Source organism: Mustelus asterias, chromosome 4 (assembly GCF_964213995.1).
Source record: "Mustelus asterias chromosome 4, sMusAst1.hap1.1, whole genome shotgun sequence".
In the NCBI taxonomy this organism is placed as follows: domain Eukaryota; kingdom Metazoa; phylum Chordata; class Chondrichthyes; order Carcharhiniformes; family Triakidae; genus Mustelus; species Mustelus asterias.
Window position 1 is genome coordinate 96,806,230 of NC_135804.1, and position 24,284 is coordinate 96,830,513.

At 44.6% G+C, this 24,284-nt stretch overlaps 1 protein-coding gene across 2 annotated transcripts in view; it reads left to right on the forward strand.

The window, feature by feature from the left end:
- Positions 1–24,284, forward strand: part of stard8 (StAR related lipid transfer domain containing 8) — a 110,613-nt gene that overhangs the window by 69,044 nt on the left and 17,285 nt on the right. For both annotated transcript variants that reach the window (XR_013497650.1, XM_078211429.1), the window contains exons 5-11: positions 1,252–2,579; positions 11,235–11,408; positions 14,277–14,436; positions 17,260–17,458; positions 19,603–19,813; positions 20,971–21,085; positions 23,686–23,907. Coding sequence is in view for 1 of the 2 variants with exons in the window: in XM_078211429.1 (XP_078067555.1) it covers positions 1,252–2,579; positions 11,235–11,408; positions 14,277–14,436; positions 17,260–17,458; positions 19,603–19,813; positions 20,971–21,085; positions 23,686–23,907 (2,409 nt within the window). In the remaining variant the exon portion in view is untranslated. The remainder of the gene's footprint in view (positions 1–1,251; positions 2,580–11,234; positions 11,409–14,276; positions 14,437–17,259; positions 17,459–19,602; positions 19,814–20,970; positions 21,086–23,685; positions 23,908–24,284) is intronic.

A 24,284-nucleotide genomic window follows, 5' to 3' on the forward strand; every position in this document is an offset into this window, starting at 1 on the left:
ATGTGGTTGACTCTCAACCTCCCTCTGAAGAAGGGAACTAGGAATGGGCAATAAATGCTGGCCAGCCAGCGACGCCTGTGTCCCATGAATGAATTTTTAAAAACTCACGATTTCTAGGTTTCACTGGCTCTTGGTCTCTTGCCACCATTCCCATGGATGGTGAGCGCAGGCTCCAGATTGCCCCCACTGAGTCTAATTGTCAACTGTGGTTGGACAATGTTGTTTAAGTATGATCTTTACCAATGTTGGAGGACCCGAAGATGGGATAAGATGTATTAATATTGTTGTTCCTCATCCGTAGCCTTGAGCAAACCTTCCTTAGGTTGCTGAGATGCTTTCAACATTAGCTGGCAGCATCCCAAGAACTCTGTAGGTGTCTTGAAAGCCTGTCCTATGGCAAGTTGACAAGATGGCACTATGTAAGACACAGGAAAACCACACGTGGGTGTGAAGAGTAATGGCATAAAAATAGGAGGAAGGTGCAGGTTTGAATGCGGCTGCTCTTTATTTATGGATTAATATCAATCTAGGGGAGGGGGAATTCTGCTCTCTGGTATGGAAAGATTTTTTGTTCTGGCAGCCGAGGAAAGGGGGAGGTGAATGACGTTTGCAGCTGTCATGCGAGCTTGTGGTTGTTTCCCATATGTGGCTGGAAATAAACGATATTGCAAAAGATAGTGGGGTTGGAGAATAGCAAGAAACTGAATGTGACTGCCATCAGTAACTTCAAAAGATTAACCATATTCTGCAACACCTATATGACCAAAAAAGTCACTTTTAATTCAGAGAAAAAATAGCTTTTATTTAGGCCTTTACGATTTCAAGATGCCCTAAAGATTTCATAGCCAATGAGTTACAAAAAGTTAAAAACAGCAAAATTTTCTTCACGGTCCGACTCTGTTCTTTAAGCCTTTTGAAGATGACCTTTCAACACAAAATGGAGCTCCGGTGTCAGATTTTTCTGGGAGACTTTACAGCTGTGACTATTAGGGGAAATTTGTATGCAAAGGCCACTAATATTCTTATGCAGGTAAGTTACATTGCTGCTCTAGCCAAGAATAGTCAGGTACAGATACCAGATAAGCTATAAGGGACTAGTGTGTGCAGTGTTCTTCAAGAGCAAAGGAATAGCATTCATTTTTCAGGTGGTCTTTGGGGGCAGGAAAGAACACAATCAATAATAGAGCTCTCACCTTGTCCTTTTCTCAAGATGTGACCCTCTTTTATCTATTGTATCATTTATTATTCCAGAGTGACGATTCTGAAGAAGATGACCTCTGCGCTATCAGTGACCGCTGGGCATTTCAGCGAGAGAGCAAAAGATGGTCGCGGCTGACAACTGTCGACTTCCTGTCGAACCGAGCTGAGATCCTAAACTCAACAATGAAGGAGTCAGCCAGTCGGGAGAGCGTGCTCTCTGACCTCAGTGATCCCGAGGCTAGTTCTGTGCGGAGCAGCAGTAGTGCTGGGAGTGTCCAAGAGGTGTTGGTAGGTCATTGTTCAGGTGCTCGGCTGGAGCCAAAGGAAAGTCCAAGGAACGTTATGATGGTTCATTCCCCAACAACACAAAAGCCCGATGACTGCTCTAATGACAACTTTATTTCCACTGGAACACAAACAACTCTAGACTTCCTTGGGAACCCCAGAAAACACAGGACCAAGAGCTTTCTGAGACGGATTGAGTCCCTTCGATTTAGAACTCTTCGAGGTAAAAGCAAAACTGTTTCAAAAAACAAAGAGCCAAGATGTGACAGGACAGTTACCCAACTGCAATGTAAACCTTCACAGAACGCCAGTCCTCTGGAAACTGAGAATAAGAGCCCAAAGGGTTTGATGAAGGATTTTTCTCAATCTGGTATTGCATCTCCAGCTGACAGTAGACACAGAGAACATTCCAAAACCTTCAACTCTCGGAGTAGTCGCAGTACAATACACTGTGGACTGTACTTGGAGGACTATGAAATTGGGCTTATGGCCTCCAATCATAATAGAAAAGATGAACTTTGTTCACATGAAGACTATGTTGTGCGTGTCCCCACAAACTACAAAGTAGGGACCTTCCCCAAAGCCCTCTCGATAGAAAGCCTGTGTCCGGGTGCGGGTGACCATTTGGTGAACTGGAGATCTGAAAACTTGTCCCTTGGAATGTCCACTTGCAGTAGCATCAACAATTTTCAATTTGCATTTCAGGGGCGAAGGGGTTCGTGCAGCTCCACGGGGAGCAAGCAGAGTGTTTATGACAATGTGCCTGAGACTCATCCATACAATGACGTGGCTGGGCGTGAGGATGTCTTTAAACAGCTAGATGATGTTTTGAAGAATGTCAATGGGTTACAGCAGTCAGTAGACCTCTGGTCAAAAAGGATATGCGCGGAATTTAATGACACAGAGTCTGATTCTACCGGAGAGACGGTTTTTCCATTGCAGGGTCTGAATTTTGAAGACCGTTCCATGTCTGACGTGGGGACCTCTGCAAGTGATTTTGACAGTACTGGGAATTCATTAATTGAAACGGAAGAGATCGAGATGAGGGAGCGGAGAGACTCTGGAGTAGGGGCTTCACTAACCAGACCAAACAGGTTAGTGATTTTTGACCTTCTCTTGGAAAATAGTCACAGACATCAATAAAACAGCATTTTGCAGGCTGTCATAATTACTTTGCTCAGCCAGTTTTTGAACTGATTTGACTTGATTTATTACTGTCACATGTATGAGTTAGTATACAATGAAAAGTATTGTTTCTTGCGTGAACAAAGAACAAAGAAAATCACAGAACAGGAACAGGCCCTTCGGCCCTCCAAGCCTGCATCAACCATGCTGCCCGACTTAACTAAAACCCCCTACCATTCTGGGGACCATATCCCTCTATTCCCATCCTATTCATGTACTTGTCAAGACTCACCTTAAAAGTCACTATCGTATCCACTTCCACTACCTCCCCTGGCAGCGAGTTCCACTACTCTCTGTGTAAAAAATCTGCCTCGTACATCTCCTTTAAACCTTGCCCCTCTCACCTTAAACCTATGTCCCCTAGTAATTGACTCTTCCACCCTGGGAAAAAGCTTCTGACTATCCACTCTGTCCATGCCTCTCATACTCTTGTAGACTTCTATCAGGTCTCCCCTCAACCTCCGATGCTCCAGTGAGAACAAACCAAGTTTCTCCAACCTCTCCTCATAGCTAATGCCATCCATACCAGGCAACATCCTGGTAAATCTTTTCTATACCCTCTCCACAGCCTCCACATCCTTCTGGTAGTGTGGCGACCAGAACTGAATACTATATTCCAAGTGCGGTCTAACTAAGGTTCTATAAAGCTGCAACATGATTTGCCAATTTTTAAACTCAATACCCCGGCCAATGAAGGCAAGCATGCCGTCTGCCTTCTTGACTACTGTCTCCACCTGCATTGCCACTTTCAGTGACCTGTGTACCGTTGCCTATCAATACTCTTAAGGGTTCTGCCATTTATTGTATATTTCCTATCTGTATCAAACCTTCCAAAATGCATTACCTCACATTTGTCTGGATTAAACTCCATCTGCCATCTCTCCGTCCAAGTCTCCAACTGATCTATATCCTGCTGCATCCTCTGATGGTCCTCATCACCATCCGCAAATCCACCAACCTTTGTGTCGTCCGCAAACTTACTAATCAATCCAGTTACATTTTCCTCCAAATCATTTATATATATTACAAATAGCAAAGGTCCCAGCACTGATGCCTGAGGAACGCCACTTGTCACAGCCCTCCATTCAGAAACGCACCCTTCCACTGCTACCCTCTGTCTTCTTTGACCGAGCCAGTTTTGTATCCACCTTGCCAGCTCACCTCTGAACCCATGCGACTTCACCTTCTGCACCAGTCTGCCATGAGGGACCTTGTCAAAGGCCTTACTGAAGTCCATGTAGGCAACATCCACTGCCCGACCCTCATCAACCACTTCCTCGGAAAACTTGATCAAGTTTGTGAGACATGACCTCCCCTTCACAAAACCTGACGTGCTTTACAGACAAAGCATACCGTACATCAAGAAGGAAAGGAGAGGGTGCAAAATGTAGTTTTACACTCATAGCTCGGGTGTAGAAACAGATCAACTTAATATGAGATAGGTGCATTCAAAAGTCTGATGTCAGAAAGCATTGTTACACAGTTTAAAAGAATTAGAATAGAGTTTTAAAAGCATAGAATGAGAGTAAAAGATAGAATTAGAGGGTATGCTGGGCACAGCGTGCAAGAAATTGCCACACTCCGGTGCCATCTTGGATCAACCTGAGTTCTAAAGGTGAGGGAACCTACAACTCAAGAGCAGGTTTGTCTTATATTAGGTGATCTCAGCCAGTAGGTGCTGACAATCTGCTGCAATAGCCGTGGTCTAGGCTTCCAATCTCTGATCTCTATCCATTGTAATTTTTATTAATCCAACTTGTAATTGTATGCGTGAACATTGAATAAGGGGGGAATGAAGTCAACTATGATGCAACTCTTAGTCAGACAACCACCAAATATCCACTGCTTGAAGAACAGTTATTTGAGTGAGATACTGCCCTTGCAATTTCACATCATCCCAGCCCAAAGGATCTTGCCCTAGCCTTTGGGCTGAAATTGGCTATTTCCTCACAGATAAGGGATCCAAATTGTTGTCAAATTAACAAGTTTACCTCCTGTTCTGGAAAGGGAGAAATTTCAGGAGGGGTAGATAATCTCACACTTATGATATTGTCCACACTATGCACAGTGAGAAATGGTTTTGAATTTACTGCCCAACCAATACACAGGCTGCATGGTGGCACAGTGGGTTAGCACTGGATGTGCCTCACAGCACCAGGGACCCGGGTTCGACTCCTGGCTTGGGTCACTGTCTGTCTGGAGTTTGCACGTTCTCCCCGTGTCTGTGTGTGTTTCCTCCGGGTGCTCCAGTTTCCTCCCACAGTCTGGAAGACGGGCTGTTTAGGTGCATTGGCCATGTTAAATTCTCCCTCAGTGTACCCGAACAGGTGCCGGAGTGTGGCGACTCAGGGATTTTCACAGTAACTTCATTGCAGTGTTAATGTAGGCCTATTTGTGACACTAATGAATTAAACTTTTTAAACTTTAATACACAATATCAGGGCAGAATCTGGAAAGGAATACTTCTTGGGAAGTTTTGCAGAACAGGGTCTGCTGGAGTTTGCTTCCATCAAAATGCAAAGATAATAATCTGCCTTCTGATATCATGTTTTATATAATCAGAAACAAATACATACATGTCACGTGTAACCAAAACACATCCTAGTTCAGATGACTGGAGATTGCTATGATATTTGATAACTTGCTATTTCATTCCTCAGGTAAGATGTTAGACGGGGGTTTGATGGTTCAAGTAAATATTAAAGGTCCCATATTTGCAGAGTGTTCCCTTCAACATTCCCAACTCATTAAAACCATCCAAAAAAGTTAATGGATCTTCATTTCATTTTTGTTTGTAATATTTTGCTGTGTACAAAATGGCTGCTGTATTTGCCATTTTAACAGCGATTACTCACTATATTTCAAAATAATTGCATTTTGAAGCAATTTGAGAAGTGTTTGAGAGATGTGTCATACTATATGAATGCAATACTTTCTTCTTGTATCTAATTTTCACATTTGTTTGAATATTCATCTCACTGTTTATAATTGCTCGCAGTTAATTGTCGTAATTCAGCAGATATTTGAGTGAAGGCTTGCTCCTGGCTTTCCATTGTAATTTTTAATAATCCAACTTGTAATTCATAGAATCATAGAATCCTACAGTGCAGAAGGAGGCCATTCGGCCCATCGTGTCTGCATTGACCACAGTCCCACCCAAGCCCTATCCCCATAACCCCATGTATTTACCCTAGCTATTCCCCATGACACTAAGGGGCAATTTAGAATGGCCAATCCACCTAACCCACACATCTTTGGACTGTGGGAGGAAACCGCAGCACCCGGAGGAAACCCACGCAGACACGGGGAGAATGTGCAAACTCCACAGAGACAGTGACCCAAACCGGGAATCGAACCCAGGTCCCTGACGCCGTGAGGCAGCAGTGCTAACCACTGTGCCACATGGAATAAAGGGGAATGTAGTCAGACAACCACCAAATATACACTGCGAGGAAAATTTATTAAATGCACCCTCTGGTGTTTTTCAGAAGTGACAACAATTTGCATCCCTTATCTGTGAGGAAATAGCCAATTTCAGCCCAGACAAAGGCGAGGGCAATACAACTGGATCAAGGTCCTTTGGGCTGGGATGATGTGAAATTGCAAGGGCAGTATCTCACTCAAATAACTGGTTCCAGTCAATGTAGCAGTAATGACACAATATCTGGCAGCGTCGTTCCTGGGCTGGAGTGGGTGGGTGGGGGAGGTGGGGAGTGAGGAAATCAGCTGGTGTTCCCATTTATGGTCACAGCTAGAAATTGCATATCTGTGGACAATGAGTGAGGACAAGTTTTAAGCTTTACTGCCATGTCCTCATGGCCAAATATCCTGCCAACTTGCTCAGTTTGTACTCGCAAATCAAGAATGTGGTTTCTCAAAGACAATTGGTGCCTTCATGAGAACGGGAGTTAATTGAGAGGAAAACAAAGTCGGAACTGAACTGAAACATTCTACTGAAATAAAATGAGCTATTTCATAGTTTGTATATTATCCACCAGCTGTCCTCTGCTTGGGTTTCAAAAGTTCATCAGTGCCTTTTGAATAAGACACTGTTTTCAATAGATTTCTATCTCTGCTTCATCTTAACAAATGGTTTCCTGTGATAAGACCATAAGATATAGGAGCAGAATTAGGCCATTTAGACCATCGAGTCTGCTCCACCATTCAATTCTGGCTGATAAGTTTCTCAACCCCATTCTCCCGCCTTTTCCCCATAACCTTTGAAGAGAGACTAGTCAGTCGTGTCCTGTACGTGTTTAACCAAGAGACTGAATTAAAATGTGCACATCAGTGTTCCATGAAGTAGCTCCTATAGTTATCAGTGCCCTGTGATCACACGATGCTATGGAGCATCTGCCACCTTTCCCATGGAGACCTTAGTGTTAGCACAGGTCAGCAACACTTCTTCAAAGAGAAGGCGAAGAATACCTCCACCTCATGTGCCACTCTGCTGAGGGTCACTGACACCTCTGCCTGATGTTTCTTCACTTCTTGCTGAAACTTGGAATCTTGTCTAGGACTACTCCCAGAAGCTCCACATCTGACTTATGCTTGGCTGAAGTCTCTTCCCCAGCATTTCTCCGAGTGCCAGTGACCCTGGCTGTCACTGCCTCCTCCCACTGCAGACACATGTCTGTGCGGTGACAAGATGTGGAGATGCCGGCGTTGGACTGGGGTAAGCACAGTAAGAAGTCTCACGGTGACAGCCAGAGTGTGAGACCCTGCATGAACGAGATCTAGTACCCACTGAAGTTTGTGTTTCTGGGCTGATGGAGGATGTAGTGACTGCAGTGATGGCTCTCTAGGTACAGTATCATCGTTGTTGTCATCCTCCTCAATCCTCTGTGGACTGGAGCCGCTGCTGGAATCATGTTCTAGGTTAGGCCTCACCCTCTTCTTGCTGGCATCCGTAACCGAAAGAGGAGGGAGTGCGTGACTGCATGGGCTGCCTCCAACAGGCACCAAGCATAACCCTTTGGTTTCCATGTAAAGACAGTCAGCATAGTTCCTTCCTAGATGGAGGCCGAAAGCTGACCTCGCCACCTGCACCTGGTCTTGAACCTCCTCTGCCCACACGGCAGCCTACTGTTCAAATGGTGTGAGGCACCAGGGTTCAGCCATCCTGTCCTCTCTCTCACACTGGTTGTGCATTAACATGTCCTGTGCAGGGTGAGAAGATGGTTTGAGAGCAATTGGAATGCAAATGCCATTCGCATGATGCCAGTCTGCACCAACAACCCACTAGCTACTGTGTGCCATGTGAAAGATACACTGCAGCTGGTCACACAAGGATTTGTCAGTAATACCCTCCAGAGTGGTGAACTCCTGCAGATAGATGGATAAGGCTGACAGTGGCATAGCATCAGCAGCAAATGCTGGTGCCCTCTCTGCCAATTTCACCAACATGAGCTGTCTGTGTGGCACAGTCAAAGACCCACAATCGACTCTCTATCTGCGGAGAAATGGACTGCAGTGGGGCTGTGAGGTGTCATCGCATCAGTTTGAGATGTGTTTTTAGGCAGTTGGTGGCCTTGCCACTGAGGCCTATGTCCCAGTTCCCAGTCAGGGAGGTGAGTATGGGGAGTAGAGGGTTCACTTACCCTGGTGGCATGGATGAAATTATTCATCCTTTACTTGCATTGCAGGGGGGTCCTCTGGTGAAGGCAGTTGGCAATCACCACCCTGGCGACTGTCCCATGCAGGATTGCTGGGTTGGCGGGCCTCAGCTTTCCATGCCTCGGGTAGAAGGTGTTCTCCTCACCTCCACTGCATTCAGCAGTGTTTTCGGTGAAGCATCGCTGAATCTGGGTTTCGGTGTTCCTTGGGTTGTGCGTTTCACATCCTGGTCCATAGTTAAGAGCAAGATGAAGCAGCCGCTGCCTTTTAAAAATGGCATCCAGATATGACAGCAAGCATGTGACCTCCTGCTCGCTCTGCCACAAACAACATCGGAAAACCCTCAGCTGTATAATAAATGAGCTCAGCATAGCGCTATTTGGCGCAATTTTCCACTGGGTTCCATCGTGGACAACACTCTGGTTTCCCACACCTGCTCCAGGATGTAGGCCTGGAGCGGGAAGTCCTTTGTTGCATGTATATCCTTCCTTAAGTAACGGGATGAAAACTGTACATAGTACTCCAGGTGTGGTCTCACCAAAGCCCTGTGTAACTGCAGTAAGATTTCTTTTATCCTATATTCTTAATCCATTTGTAATAATTGCTAACATATTGTTTGCTTTCCCGACTGGTTGCAGTATCTGCATGTTAACTTTGCGATTCATTTACAACGATGCCTTACTAGTTACCCTCTGCCACATCCAGCTCACTCACTTACCCTGTCTAAATCCTTTTGCCATCTTTTGTATCCTCTTCGCAGCTTATTTCCCAACCTTGCTTTGTATCGTCAGCAAACTTGGATAATTATGTTGGGTTTTCTCACCAATGTCACTGAAATAGATTATAAATAGCTGAGGCCCAAACACTAATCTTTGTGATAACCCACTAGCTATAATGTATAGAGTGAGCAAAATGAAAACTGCATGATTATTGCGACATTGGGCCTGAATCTTTCGGCCTTTGGGTGAGTGGATCTGGCAGGCCTGGAAGCGGGTGTGAGAAATGCATCCGGCCGTGATCAGCCCCGAATTGCGATTTGAAACTGCATGGATAATTAACGGGCAGCCAGAGCGACATGTCCACTGGGAAAGGCTCAGTGCTGCTGGGGAGGCCAAGAAGAGGGTGGGCACTGGGAAAAGGGAGATTGTGGGTTGCTGCTTCTAATATACCCCCTCAGGGGGATAACTGCAGCGGGACTGTGCTGGGAAACTGCAGATTTTGCACGTTCTCCCCGTTTCCTCTGGTTGCTCTGGTTTCCTTCCACACTCCAAAGTTGTGTGGCTTAGGTTGATTGGCCATGCTAAATTGCCCCTTAGTGTCAGGGGGACTAGCAGGTTAACTACGTAGGGTTGTGGGGATAAGGCCTCGGTGGGGTTGTTGTTGGAGCAGGCTCGATGGGCTGAATGGCCTCCTTCTACACTGTAGAGATTCTGTGAATCCCTTCTATGATAATACCTGTGAAAAATAAATTCCAGTGGAAAATCGCTGTAAACAGTAGTCTGGTCAGTGCTTTCAAGCGCAAATCTCAGTCCCCGGACACCTTTTATTTCAACCCTGACATTTCAACTGGCCCTAGATCGAGGTTGCCGCTAAAATAAAAGCCGTCTGGTCAATCAGCCTGCCCACCAACTGTAAAAGCAGATAGGCTGTGTAAAATCGCGTTTGATTAGTCCCTTAATGGGTTAAATTGCCTGCTTGGTTGTTGCCAGGCCCGATTCCAACTCTTGTGTGTACCCAGCACCAAAATATCTTGCGAGTGCGTGATGATGTTTGGGTACGCGCCTGATGTCTTCTCGCCTGACTTCATGTGCTTCTGCTGCATGTCTGCCCGAGCAATGTAAGATTTTGACCGTGGTTTTTTTTTTACTTGCATCTTTGCTCCAAGTTATTAAATGGGTGCATGGCACTTTGGGGTGGCACGATGGCACAGTGGTTAGCACTGCTGCCTCACAACACCAGGGACCCGGGTTCAATTTCCAGCTTGGATCACTGTCTGTGTGGAGTCTGCACGTTCTCCCTGTGTTTGTGTGGGTTTCCTCCGAGTGCTCTGGTTACCTTCCACAGTCCAAAAGATGTGCTGGTTAGGTGCATTGGCCATGCTAAATGCTCCCTCGAACAGGCGCCGGAGTGTGACGACTAGGGGGTTTTCACAGTAACCTCATTGCAGTGCTAATGTAAGCCGACTTGTGACATTAATACATAAACTTTATGATGTAACACTCCTAATTCCTCTTTCCTCTGTTTCCAAGTCTTGGTCAGTCTTGCCTTGCAACTGCAGCATGAAACACTGAGCCTAGATGAAGTTATTCTCTGGTTATTTAGTCCTTCCTGAAGGAGGCAGTTTACCTTCACTTTTACCTCAGCAAACTTCCCAGCAGCTGTGGCCACTTCACTACCTGTGGAATCGCAGGTGTGAACTCCTTCATAATATACAACTTTGTTGCACCAGGTTTATAAAGAATCATTTGGAATAAAATTAAATATCGGGCCTAATTTCTTGTAAAGCCAACAAGGACCTAAATTTACACAAACAAAGTTGAAGACTGTTGGGAGTGTGGCAGAAGGGTCATAAATTGAGTTGAACATCAGTGGGTCATTGGCCAAGCTCCCTGAATAATTCAGGGAAGTGAAAATCCTTCTTGAAATCTGTCTTCAGGCTGGGTTGCTGCTAGAAATTGAGCAGCTGAGTAGTGTAATGAAAGCTGCAACCCCTGCTTTGATGGGTGCCTGTAATAGCCCAGAAGCCTGTCTGGAACATTTAAATTGGGGAGCTTTCTCCTTCTCCTGCGTACTCAGACAGGGTCAGTGGCAAGGTTTCTCAGTGGGTGCCTTGTGATACATTATGCTGGCACGCTGACCTGGCCGAGTTTGGCCATGGGTATCTTGCATGGATTTGGCAGCCTTGGTATTTGGTGTCCTGGGTTCATGATTACATTTTCTTCCTCCAGGAAGCTGCGCTGGCACAGTTTTCAGAACTCTCACCGTCCAAGCCTGACCTCCGCTTCATTGGAAATCAACAGACAGTCGGCAGCTCAACTCAACCTTCTGCAGCGATTCTCCTTACTGCGTCTGACAGCCATCATGGAAAGACATGCAGTCCGTAGCAAGCAGGGCTGGAACTGGTCAGTATCTAAGACTTACATGGGATGGCCAAGGGAGTCACTCAGTTTTCTCATTTGCTGCATCTGCCATGTTTAGAAAGCCAAACTGCAGAATTTGAACATGGGCTCCATGGCCAAGAAAAATGTTTTCCTCACCACTGCTCATAAAGCGTGTCAGAGTTAGATCTGTAGTAATTCTGATTACAATAAGAAGTCTCACTACACCAAGTTAAAGTCCGACAGGTTTATTTGGTAGCACGAGCTTTTGAAGCGCTGCCCCTTCATCACTCATCTGATGAAGGGGCAGCGCTCCGAAAGCTCATGCTACCAAATAAACCTGTTGGACTTTAATCTGGTGTTGTGAGACTTCTTGCTCTACCTAATCCAGTCCAACGCCAGCATCTCTGCATCATAATTCTGATTAGACATGAAGTATATAGTAACCTTCAAAGGAAACATGGTGAGTGACATGCAGATTATCCCACACGGGGCAATATTAATAACCTGTAATCAAATGTAATATGCAGAAAATTGCCTCCAAAGCAATAAATACCCAGAGTGAGTCAGAGGCTGGAATCTAATTGAGGGATTTAAATGGTTTATATCTGGAAAACAAATACTCAGTGGTGACTAGTAGATGGGAATCCAATTCAGGAAATTGGATAATTAATTGATTCCTGATGGTAATCTCTGATAGTTTATAATCTGAACCCAAAGACATGTCCCACCCATAAATTGCAAATGGTATGTGTTGAAATTATATTCAGAGATATTACTAACACACAGTTCTCGCAGCAAAGTGATCAGGTGAAGAAATCCTGGATTATATTTTTCAATTTTACTGAATCAATTGTAGCACTTTCACCATCATCCCAGCTGAGATCAGCTCATCCAATGTAATATGGGGATTTTTTGATTTGATTTGAGGTATTATTGTCACATGTATTGGTTTACAGTGAAAATAATTGTTTCTTGCGCATTATGCAGACAAAACATATTGTTCATAGAGTACATAGGGGAGAAGAAAAGGAGAGAGTGCAGAGTATAGTGTTAAAGTCATAGGTAGGTTATAGAGAAAGATCAACCTAATATATGGTAGGTTCATTCAAAAGCCTGATGGCAGCAGGGAAGAAGCTGCTCTTGAGTTGGTTGATACGTTATCTCAGACTTTCATATCTTTTTCCCGACGGGGTCCTTGATTATGCTGGCTGCTTTTCCCGCTGGCAGCGGGAAGTGTAGACGGAGTGGTTGACTCAATCCTACTCTTAGTGTTGTCCACTTCAACCAGTGGAAGATTCTGACTGTTTTGTTGCTCTCTTTGTTTTGGATTTCTCAAGCTCTGGTCAAGAGGTCAGGTGGAAAATAAGCTTCCAGACTTCTTCCTCTAAGGATGTGAATCCAGCCTCCAGGAAACGTGGGAGAGAGATGTGGGTTTGACTCTCCCCCTGATAGGATCGCAATCCATGTTTCATTATTCCATGAAACAACCCATTGATGTTCAGTGAAATTTGAACTTGTGGCCTCAAGAGCTGAAGGAAAATCAGATTATTTGTGTTAGTAAATTGCCAAAACATTCCCTCCCTTGTGCATTCGATAATTGGAATCTGTACAGTGGTTGTCAGGAGCTGGTCATGCACTCAGTGTCACCAAACTGCGACCTGGTGATCAAGAGGATTCATTTGGGATATTTCCTTGAAGATAAAAAGCATCCTATTGGATATGAGCCCTGCTATTGTCTCTCCATATTTACTGTAACTAGACAGAGAATGCACAATAACAGGAATCCACAGGACTTGGCGTTGGTCCACCCCGGCCTTTGACTCTCAGAACATTGCAGATGGTTTCCTCCTTGCAGCTGTGGGGACTGGATGTAGATTGTGTCATATGACATCAGCGAGAGAGGGCGGAAATGTGGAAAATGAGCTTGGTGGTAGGGTTGGGGGGCTATGGTTGAATTGTTCATAAACTCACAAAGGGTGGAAACAGATTGAAATTCTTTGTGTCAAAGCAAAATGAGAGAGGTGTACTATAAAGAAAGGTAAACAATCTGTGAGAAGGGAAGGAATTTGGAAAGCAAACCCAGAGCTGGAGGACAGGATGCAGAAGTCAAAAGCCTGAAGCAAGGTTTAGGGTCTGAAGTTCAACTTTGGTGGAACTGGAAAATGGATGATAATGAATCACTACACACCTCCCCCATTTGTCATTTCTCTTGCAGTCTGGAAAAGAAATTGGGCAAAGTGGATAGAACTAAGTCTTCGCCTGCAGTAGGTGTCGAACCAGTGTTCAAATGTTCATGAAATGGGATGGGATGTTCACAGTCTCCTGCTTCAATTTCCTCTAGTTGGAGACACCCAGATGCAAGTAGCTGGTGTTGAGCACTACACTGGGAGCCTCAGACTAGTGTATTTCTCCAGCTGTAGACCTCAGAGAACCTGGTACTTTTATTTCAGGACCCATTAAACTGTCGGGCTATAGGATCTCACAGCTTCCACTTTCCCTCTTCCATGTGCAGAAATAAATCTCTGCTGTAAGTGTGTTGAGGGTGCAACTGGATCATAGCAATGGTATGCTGCAACAACACGCGCATCCTCAGCTCAGTCCCAACAGGTTCCATCCCATGCCTGTCCAGGTTCAAGAGATTTGAATCCAATATACTTGGACCTTAGGAAGAATGAGCATAATAACTTTGAGAAAACGCAAGAAAGTTTGTGTTGGAGGGAGATGGGCCGAATGATAAAGTTTGACTATTAGATCACAATAATAAGAGGAATAAAATAAAAAGAAAGAACAAGTCTTAATGGCATTTTGCCAATAATTCAGGTCATTGTAATTTTATTTGTCTAAATGTTGTCACCAATCCAAAGGATTTCTGCTCTTTCTACCCTACAGGGGTGTTCCCAAGTTCATGAAAAGGAGCAAGGAGCCAGACTACAGAAGCAAATATGTGTTTGGTGTGCCGCCAATTGTAAATGTCAAGAGGTCAGGACAGCCGCTACCGCAAAGCATCCAACAGGCCATGCGTTACCTACGCAGCCAGTGCATGGGCCAGGTGCGTTTGCATGTTCTGCTGCAAATCTGAACTACCTGTAAAGTTCACGAGAAGGATTCTCTTTGGGACGTTATCAACAGCAAACGTTACTCAGAACAGTTCGCCACAAGGGTAGACACAACAAGGTTTTCATGTTGTGACCCCTGGACCATAGAATGTCTGTGAAGAGATCTGAAATAAAAACAGAAAATGCTGGAAAAACTCAGCCGCCGGAATTCTGCTGCCCCGCCTGCCACGTAATTGGAGCAGGCGAGGGTGGACAATGGAAATGTCCGTTGACCTCGGGCGGGAATTTCTGGTGTTGCTCGAGCGAGGCTGTAAACTCCCTCCTAGTAGGTCTGGCAGCATCTTGTGGAGAGTGAAACAGAGTTTCTTTGGAATTGGAGAGAGGTAGAATTGTGATGGGTTTTATGCTGTGTTTTTCCAGCATTTTCTGTTTTTATTTCAGATTTACAGTATTTTGCTTTTGTTTTAACTGAGGAGATCCTGATCTCTCAGGTCATCAGATGTCCTCTGGATTTTTCCCCATTTGTTGAGTTATTAGCATTTTATTTCTTGCTTATTGAATATTATTTTATTGTTGTAATAATGTTGTAGGTAGTTGACATTATTCTTTACAACACAGGACATGAGATTCTTAAGATTATTTCAGTCTGGCACAGGATTCGCCATAGAATCTCAATATTTCCGGAAGGTCGGCAAGGTTTTATCAATAATTGTAGGGTTTTCTGGGAAGTATGTTAATATTTGCGGGTTTTGGTCGCAGAAACATTTGATAACCGTTGGTATCCTTGGAAGATTGGCACCTTTGTTTGACTCCAGGCCAGAGGTAGTGAAAATCTCTTAATGGAATTGTACAGCGGTGCAACATGTTAATGGATGGTATCTTTAGAGGGGTTAGGCATAGTTTTACAGGTATGAATTCCCACTCAATAAGTTTATCATCTCCATGGTGCCACCCTAGGTCAGCCATGTGCTAAGTTTGGGAAAAGGATAGAAAAGAGTAGGAAGTAAAGTCATCACTAAGCTAGATTTGTAGATCCCCAAGTGACTGAGGTATGAATGATCTAAGCAAAGGTCTGGATAAATGCGAATTTGAACTGAACCCCAACCAATGAATGACTTGCAAAGAGCAGAAGAGGAGCTGGGAGAAATTACATCAACAAAAATAGGAGGGTATAATTCCCCTTCCCCTAAAGTGCAGGCAATCTGCCACTGTTGGATGGATCAGTGTATCGAGTTCAGCATCTTCGCTACTCACAGCAACTGTAGAATCACAGAAGTGACATTACAGAATTAACCTGACCATCAGTTCATCATGGTTATTTATTTATTAGTCACAAGTAGGTTTACATTAACCACAGCAGTGAAGTTACTGTGAAAATCCCCTAGTCGCCACACTCAGGCGCCTGTTCAGGTACACTGAGGGAGAATTTAGCATGGCCAATGCATCTAACCAGCACATCTTTCGGACTGTGGATGGAAACCGGAGTACCTGGAGGAAACCCATGCAGACATGGGGAGAACGTGCAGACAGTGACCCAAGCCAGGAATTGAACCCGGGTCCCTGGAGCTGCGAGGCAGCAGTGCTAACCACTGTGCCACCGTGCTGCCCATTTATTGTTTATTATGCTTCTTGACTGTGGTTTATCCAATCTCATTTCCCCAAGACATTCCCTTCACAATTAAAAAAGGAAGAGTTAGCAGTAAGCTATTGGGGCAATGGTTAAGTTAGAATAAACTAATTACCTCCTATAGCCTTATGTAGTTTTAAAGTAATTTCTCCCCTGCTAGTTGCATCTTTACACTGGGACTACAGTTTAGCGTGTGCCCTCCAGGTGCTTTCTATATAGATACAGTAACTGAAGAGGTTTAAGAAGATGTGTCAAAATCACTGCTATCTGCTATGGGTTTTATCCCTTTGACAGATGGGCAGGGAGTGATGTAGTGGTATTGTCACTGGATGGGTAATCCAGAGACCCAGCGTAATGTGCTGGGGACCCGACTTCAAATCCCACCGCGGCAGATGATGAAATTTGAAATCAATAACAGAATTAACAGTTTAACCATGACCATGAAACCATTGTCGATTTGATAATGACTTATCTGGTTTACTAATCTCTTTTAGGGAAGCAAATCTGGTTTCGGCAGACCAAAAACAATGTGGTTGACTCTTAACTGCCCCCAGATCAGGCCCAGCAAGCCACTCAGTTCAAGGGCAATTAGGGATAGGCAATAAATGCTGGCCAAGCCAGTGATACCCATATTCCATGTAAGAATGAAAACCATTCTGGAATTGACTCTGATATCCAATCTCAGACACACATAGCTGGCCCTCTGCTATCTGCTATCGGTGGCACGGTGGCACAGTGATTAGCACTGTTGCCTCACAGCGTCAGGGACCCAGGTTTGATTCCTGGCTTGGGTCACTGTCTGTGTGGAGTTTGCACATTCTCCCCATGTCTACGTGGGTTTTCTCCGGGTGCTCCGGTTTCCTCCCACAGTCCAAAGATGTGCGGGCTAGGTGAATTGGCCATGCCCCTCAGTGTCAGGGTAAATGCATGGGGTTATGGAGATAGGGCCTGGGTGGGACTGTGGTCGGTGCAGACTCTGGGCTGAATGGCCTCCTTCTGCACTGTCGGATTCTATGATTCTATCTTGCAGCATCTCCTTTCAGTTACAACGATGGGGTGTCCATCGTCTCATCTGAATTCAGTGGTGGATACTGATCAGCTGTCTGTGTTGTATATTTGGAAAATCTCCCACTGAGAAATGGTTTGAGTTGCTTGGAGTAGAAAGATGACCATTGATTTTTCTAAGCAGGTTGGCATCTTCAGGAAGTCAGGGGTGAAATCTCGAATCCAGGCTCTGAGGCAAATGAATGAAAACAGTCCGGAGAATGTTAATTACCATGGTCAGTCAGCATTCGATGTAGCAGACATGTTAAAGCAATATTTCCGGGACCTTCCAGAACCCATCTTCACGAGCAAATTGACAGAAACCTTTCTACAGATCTATCAGTGTGAGTAAAATATAGAAAATGCATTTTCTTTCCCTTCCTCCTGATTGTGAGTTGTAATGTCATAAATTCAAGTCATGAGTTCTGACTAATTTAATCTTAGCAAGGTGTTCTCCTTGTAACTAGGTGCAAATCACACTGGTTTTCTCACCCAAGATGACACTTAGGGCGGAATTTTCCTGTCCTGCCCGCCACAGGAATCGTAGCGGGTGGGATACGGACCATGCAAAGGTCCGTTGACCTTGGGCGGGATTTTCCGGCCTTGAGGCGAGGGCGGCCAGAAAATCCTGCCCTTTGGGTGGGATCTTGAGCCCACTCTCGGCGTCCACGAGATTGCCAGCGGGGACACAAGATGTGGCGAAACCCAGAAGTCGCAGATCTCAGCGGTGAGATTGTGACTTCTGATTTTTGCCACCCCCCGCCAGCAACGTAATCAGGTTAAGGCACTCCCCACCCCCCCCCACCCCCCTTTAAACATGGCGCCCTGATCTCCACGCAGCTGGGCTTTGCTGACATGTTTAGGCTCCGTCCCCTGCGTAACGGTGTGAAACTCGCCCAGCTGGGTTTTTTTGATGGAGTGTGGTAAGATCTGGAGAGAAAACCATCCTATTTTTCTGGAGGAAAGCACACTGCTTTGCTCTCCGAAACCAACACTCTGCCAAATTCTGCTAAGATCATCCCTTTAGCCATTTTTTGGGAAAATTCCGACCAATGACTTTCGAATGGGACATTAAATGGAGGCCTTAAATTGTGTCCTGGCCAATATTTAATCCTCAATCAGTATCACAAAGATATATTATGTGGTCAATTTTGGATTACTGTTTGTAGGAGTATGGTGCATGCAAATCTGTTTTGTTTCCTACATTGCAAAAGTACATGGACGGCATGGTGGCACAGTGGTTAGCACTGCTGTCTCACAACGCCAGCGACTCAGGTTCGATTCCCGGTTTGGGTCAGTGTATGTGGAGTTTATATGTTCTCCCTGTGTCTACATGGGTTTTCTCTGGCTGCTCTGGTTTCCTCCCATACTCCAGAAATGTGCTGATTAGGTGGATTGGCCATGCTAAGTTGCCCCTTGGTGCTAGGGGGATTAGCTAGGGTAAATGCATGGGGTTATGGGGATAGGGCCTGGGTGGGATTGTATTCAGTGCAGGCTCGATAGGCCAAATGGCCTCCTTCTGCACTGTAGGATTCTATGAATATTTTTAAAAATACACTTCTTAATTGGCTCTAAAGTCCTTTGGGACATCTGGAAGTCATGAAAGATGCTATATGAATGCAAATTTGTCTTTTGCTTTGTAATGTAAGGGTTTAACTCACTAAGATATCCAGTTAACTAAAATTGAGATTTTTATGATGCTGAGACCAAAGAACCTGTGACTCTCAAAGATGAAACATTTAGATTAGCTCTTTAACCCAGATTGTCCACGACACTGATCTGAATAATATTTGTTTTGAGATGCTCTGAGTGTCAGGAATTAAACACAATATCAAATTTAACGTGAGTTTCACAATTGTTCTGATGGAATCTGAAGCAGTCAAGTTTGTTTTTGTTCCTTCACGGAATGTGGTGTCACTGGCAAGATTAGTATTTATTGTTCATCCCTTCAAAGTGGCGGGGAGCAGCCTTCTGGAACCACAGCACTTTGTGTGTTGAAAGTGCTCTCACAGCACTGTGAGGTAGGGAGTTCCAAGGTATTGACCCAATGATAAAGGAATGGTGAATTTGGCTAGCATATGACTTATATGAGAACTTGGAGTTAGTGATGTTCCCATGAGCATGTGGCCCTTGACCTAGGTGGTACAGATCATGGGTTTGGGAAGTACTGTTGAAGAAACCTTGGCTAGCTGCTGCAGTGCATCTTGCAGTTACTGAACTACTGATCCAGAGAAATGAGTTCAAACCCACGCAGACACAGGGAGAACGTGCAAACTCCACACAGACAGTAACCCAAGCCAGGAATTGAACCTGGGTCCCTGGTGTTGTGAGGCAGCAGTGCTAACCACTGTGCCACCGTGCCACTATCCAAGATATTGCATCTGTAATCAAGCCTGCAGTGGGGTTTTGGTTTGGTAAAATTTCTCAAATGTTAAAGTTGTAAGAATGTACAGTTCCATGTGTGTGAATCATCCTTTTTGTCTCTCAGATGTGCCAAAGGATCAACGACTCCAAGCCCTTCAGGCTGCTATTGTGCTGATGCCAGATGAGAATCGTGAGGTACTTCAGTCACTGTTGTACTTCTTGAGTGACATTGCATCAGTACAGCAGAACCAAATGACTGCTGGAAACCTGGCTGTCTGCCTTGCACCATCTCTGTTCCACCTGAATGTGCCAAAGAAAGAAAGCTCCTCACCAAGGTGAGCTCTGCCGTTCACAGGAACTCTGCTGTTGTTAATTCCCTTTGGAATGGAGGAAAGACAGACTTGTCAATGATAGCATCAGAAATCATTTTGTTTATCAAAGCCCATCTCATAATGCATTATTGGGGTTTAAAGAGAGGAGTGAAAATTACGTAATTTGAAACATAGTAATTAGCTGACACCAAGCCATGATTTTAGCAGGTAGTTGAATGTAAGAGGAAAGGAAGAAAGATGGAAGTAGAGTTCCTTAGTTTAAAGGTTTTGGGATAGTTAGTGATAGACGTTGTGGTAAATGAGTCTTGATTTGCTCACCCTTCATCCTCATTCTATCAAAGAACATGTGGGACAGTGTGTTTGGTTAAGAGATGATACAGTGGTTACATCTTCAGTGCTGGTTTCTGCATATTGGACCAGTAGCTGGCTGGAAGCCATGCGGAAATTTCCACCTTGGCTATTTCTAGAGGGAAAAAAACAGATGGCCTTGTGCCGAATGCAAGCTCACCTTTCAGTATTTGGGGAAGCGGCCGTCATCCATTTGGCTCAGATGACCCAACCAATGGAGTTACTGCCGACTTAAGAAGGCAAGGGTACTGGTGGTGGTGGTGGTGGGGGGGGGGGGGGTTTGGGGGGGGAGGGTGGGGGGGTGGGGGGGGGGGGTTTGGGGGGGGAGGGTGTGGGGGGTGGGTGGGGGGGAGTGGGGGGGGGGTGCGCGGGGAGTGCTACACTCTGGCGCACTTCCATATTCAGAACTCTGGCACTCGAAAGAAGATGCCCAATATTCATCTGAGGCAATGAAGGTGAGAAGCCACTCATCCTTAAAAGAATATGTTACACTGATCTAGAAAACAATGAGCAACACCATAGCATTTCAAAATGTTAAAGAGGCAAAAGAATGGCACCGGTACCACTAAAGAACTAAAACCTCCATCAAAGAGTGCCCAACCTTCCCCTCCCTTGCATAACTGTATATGGATACTGATGAAATGTGGAAGATTGTATTGTAGCTCAGTATTCTATCTGTCCAGCTGATTAATATGGTCCTATATGATGACAGTTTACATCACAGAAACAGTGGTGTCCACTTATGTGTCTGTATCTGTAATGTAACTTTGCCTGGGATTTTGATGGCATGTTTTTCCTGGCCTTGTTGGTAGGGTGATCCGAAGGCGGGGTGTCCTGAGCAAGCCCGATCAGAGGGACCTCAATGAGAACCTGGCAGCAACTGAGGGACTGGGTCACATGATCGCAGAGTGCAAGAAACTTTTCCAGGTACGATCAATGGGGAGATGGTGGAATGGTGGTAATGTCACTGAACCAGTAATCCAGAAGACAGCGAGTGCTATGGGGACAGGACTGCTAGTGGAATTTAATTTCAATTAATAAAATCTGGAATATAAACCTTTTCTTAGTAATGGAGACCATGAAATAATCATTGATTGTTGTAAAAACCCATCTGCTTCATTAATATTCTTTATTTGTCATCTGTTGGGCGGCACGGTGGCACAGTGGTTAGCACTGCTGCCTCACAGCGCCAGGGACCCAGGTTTCATTCCTGGCTTGGATCACTGTCTGTGCGGAGTTTGCACATTCTCCCTGTGTCTGCGTGGGTTTCCTCCGGGTGCTCCGGTTTCCTCCCACAGTCCAAAGAAACACTATATTCTGCATTCCCTCGTTTCCTTCTGTATAAACAGCATGTTTTGTCTGTATAGCGCGCAAGAAACAATACTTTTCACTGTATGCTAATACATGTGACAATAATGAATCAAATCAAATCAGATTAGGTGAATTTACCATGCTAAATTCTCCCTCTGCGTACCCGAACAGGTGCCAGAGTGTGGCGACTCGGGGATTTTCGCGGTAGCTTCATTGCAGTGTGATTGCAAGCCTACTTGTGACTAATAAATAAACTTTACTTTATTTTACAGCAATGTGGTTGACTATTAATTGCTTCTGAAATGGCCTAACAGGTCACTCAGTTCACGGGCAATTAGGACTTTGCAGTGACGACCACATCCCATAAAATAATAAAAATAGCAAGATTTGGGGGTCATATTTCAGTATTTTCCAACAGCACTTGGCTGTTAGGAGCAAAGGAGGGTGAAGGAAGGATTAAAATTGCAATGTGTGATATTATCAATGAATGTGTCAGTGCATTTACATGGTCTGGGTAAGAACTTATATGAGAAGTTCCCCTCGCCAATTCTTCTAACAGGTTCACCTGCTGCTTGTCCAGGTTTCCCAGGCTTCTAATGATGGTTGGGGCAAAGTTACCAGTTCTGGTAAGAAAACTGGTGTGAAACTCTCCAGCTCCACTGGTGTGTCTCCTCTCCAGATCTTGACACTTTAACATCTAAAACAATGCGTGGTTGGGGTTTACGTCGTCACTCTGGTGGGATGGGAATTCTGAGAGTCCCCACCCCACTCCTCACCATGGGGATCTGGGGCTTCCCCCCTCCAATCATCCCCGGCCTCACCCTCAGTGTCGGCTCTCCCCCAGCCACAAATAGTAGAGCCCCGCCCGTGAGGGTCCCCTAGGGCCCACCCTGTCAATGCCACAGCGCCAATCTATGTCAGGAGGCACTGTCAGGGCACTGTTTGGCCATATCCCTCTCCCCCGGGCGCTATACTTACTATTTAATCCCTGGAGATATCCCCTTGACAGGTTTGCATTTGGCCAAGCCTGTTCTAAACGTTGGCAAGTATGAATATTTAGTTCGATTTGATTTGATTTGATTTATTATTGTCACATGAAAAGTATTGTTTCTTGCGCACTATACAGACAAAGCATACCGTCCATAAAGAAGGAAAGAAGAGAGTGGAGAATATAGTTTTACAGTCATAGCTAGGGTATAGAGAAAGATCAACTTAATGTGAGGTAGGTCCATTCAAAAGTTTGATGGGAGCAGGGAAGAAGCTGTTTTTGAGTCGGTTGGTATGTGACCTCAGACTTTTGTATCTTTTTCACGATGGAAGAATGTGGAAGAGAGTATGTCCGGGGTGTGTAGGGTCCTGATTAGGCTGCTTTTCCGAGGTAGCGGCAAGTGTAGACCGAGTCAATGGATGGGAGGCTGGTTTGCGTGATGGACTGGGCTTCATTCACGACCCTTTGTAGTTTCTTGTGGCCTTGGACAGAGCAGGAGTCATACCAAGCTGTGATACAACTGAAAATAATGCTTTCTATGGTGCATCTGTAGAAGTTCAGGGTGATAATTTGGCAAGTGAGTGGATAATGATATTAAAATTTCTTAAAATCTTTTAAAATCAAGTCTATGCCTGAAAATCAGAAATCATGATCTCGTCAGTGAGATTTGTGATTTTTGGTTTTCACCATATTTTGCTCCCCTGCTGGCAATCCTGTGTATGGAGAGTGTGGGCTCAAGATCCCACCCACTGTTTCTTTTTCTCCAATGATTCTCCCATCCTAAGGTGCGAATCAAAAGCATCATCATGACAAACAATGAGTGCTTAATGAGCATTGATGAGGGGAAAAGAATCAGAAAGAATAAAGATCTGTCTTTCAGGGCAGTTTGTATCGGAACTGATGCCCTTATATGATTAGCTGTCCCTCTGCAAGCTCACTTACTCTCTGTAAATTAAAGCAGCTTAAAGACTTGCATCTCACTAAATGTTTCAGCTGCCTTCGTAAAGATTGAAGAAATATATGTGACGGGGTATGTGTGTGTTTAACACAATTCCCTAATACAATAATGAATTATCCTATTGTTTAGTTAGACATAGGGCAGTATGAGCACACTCCTGAGCATAAGGTGCTTGAAGCACTTATAAGAATGACCAGAATCACTGTAGTTGTGAAAATACCTAAAGTGAACCTGAAATTTGAAAGTTTTACATAATTTTATTATTGACAGATTCCGCATGATATAATGGTGCAGTCCCGAAACTCATACATTGCAGCAGATGCTCATCCTCTGCCCCTGGAGAGCTTCAGAAGACATCATGAAGACAGGATTAAAGACTATATGATCCACATGGAGGACACGATCCAGGGCCTGCTAAGGGAGGCTAGTGAGAAATTTAAAGGGTGGACCAGCACCGTAGGACCTGTGAACACAGAACTTTCTTACAAGAAGGTATTGGACGAAATTTCACAAGATGAAATTCTTGAAATGAATATTGCAAATGAATCCTTCTTCAAGTTAAGCTTCTGGCCAAATTTGGGTTGTGAAGTGGTTCAACTATCCAGACTGGAGTGGACAATTTGCAAACAAAGTGGATCATTCATATACACTTTAATCATAGCATCGCAATATATACACATACATGTGCACGTATAACTTTATTTTACCTGTTCACCATCTGTAGAACTGTTCTGAAATTACAAGCATACTAGTTTTTCTTCCTTAAAATTTAATATGAATGTTGGACCCTAAAACCATTTCTTGCTTTCCATAAACTAAAAGTTGCACATTACTGTTAATGTAATGTACATTTATGGCTTTGTCCAAAC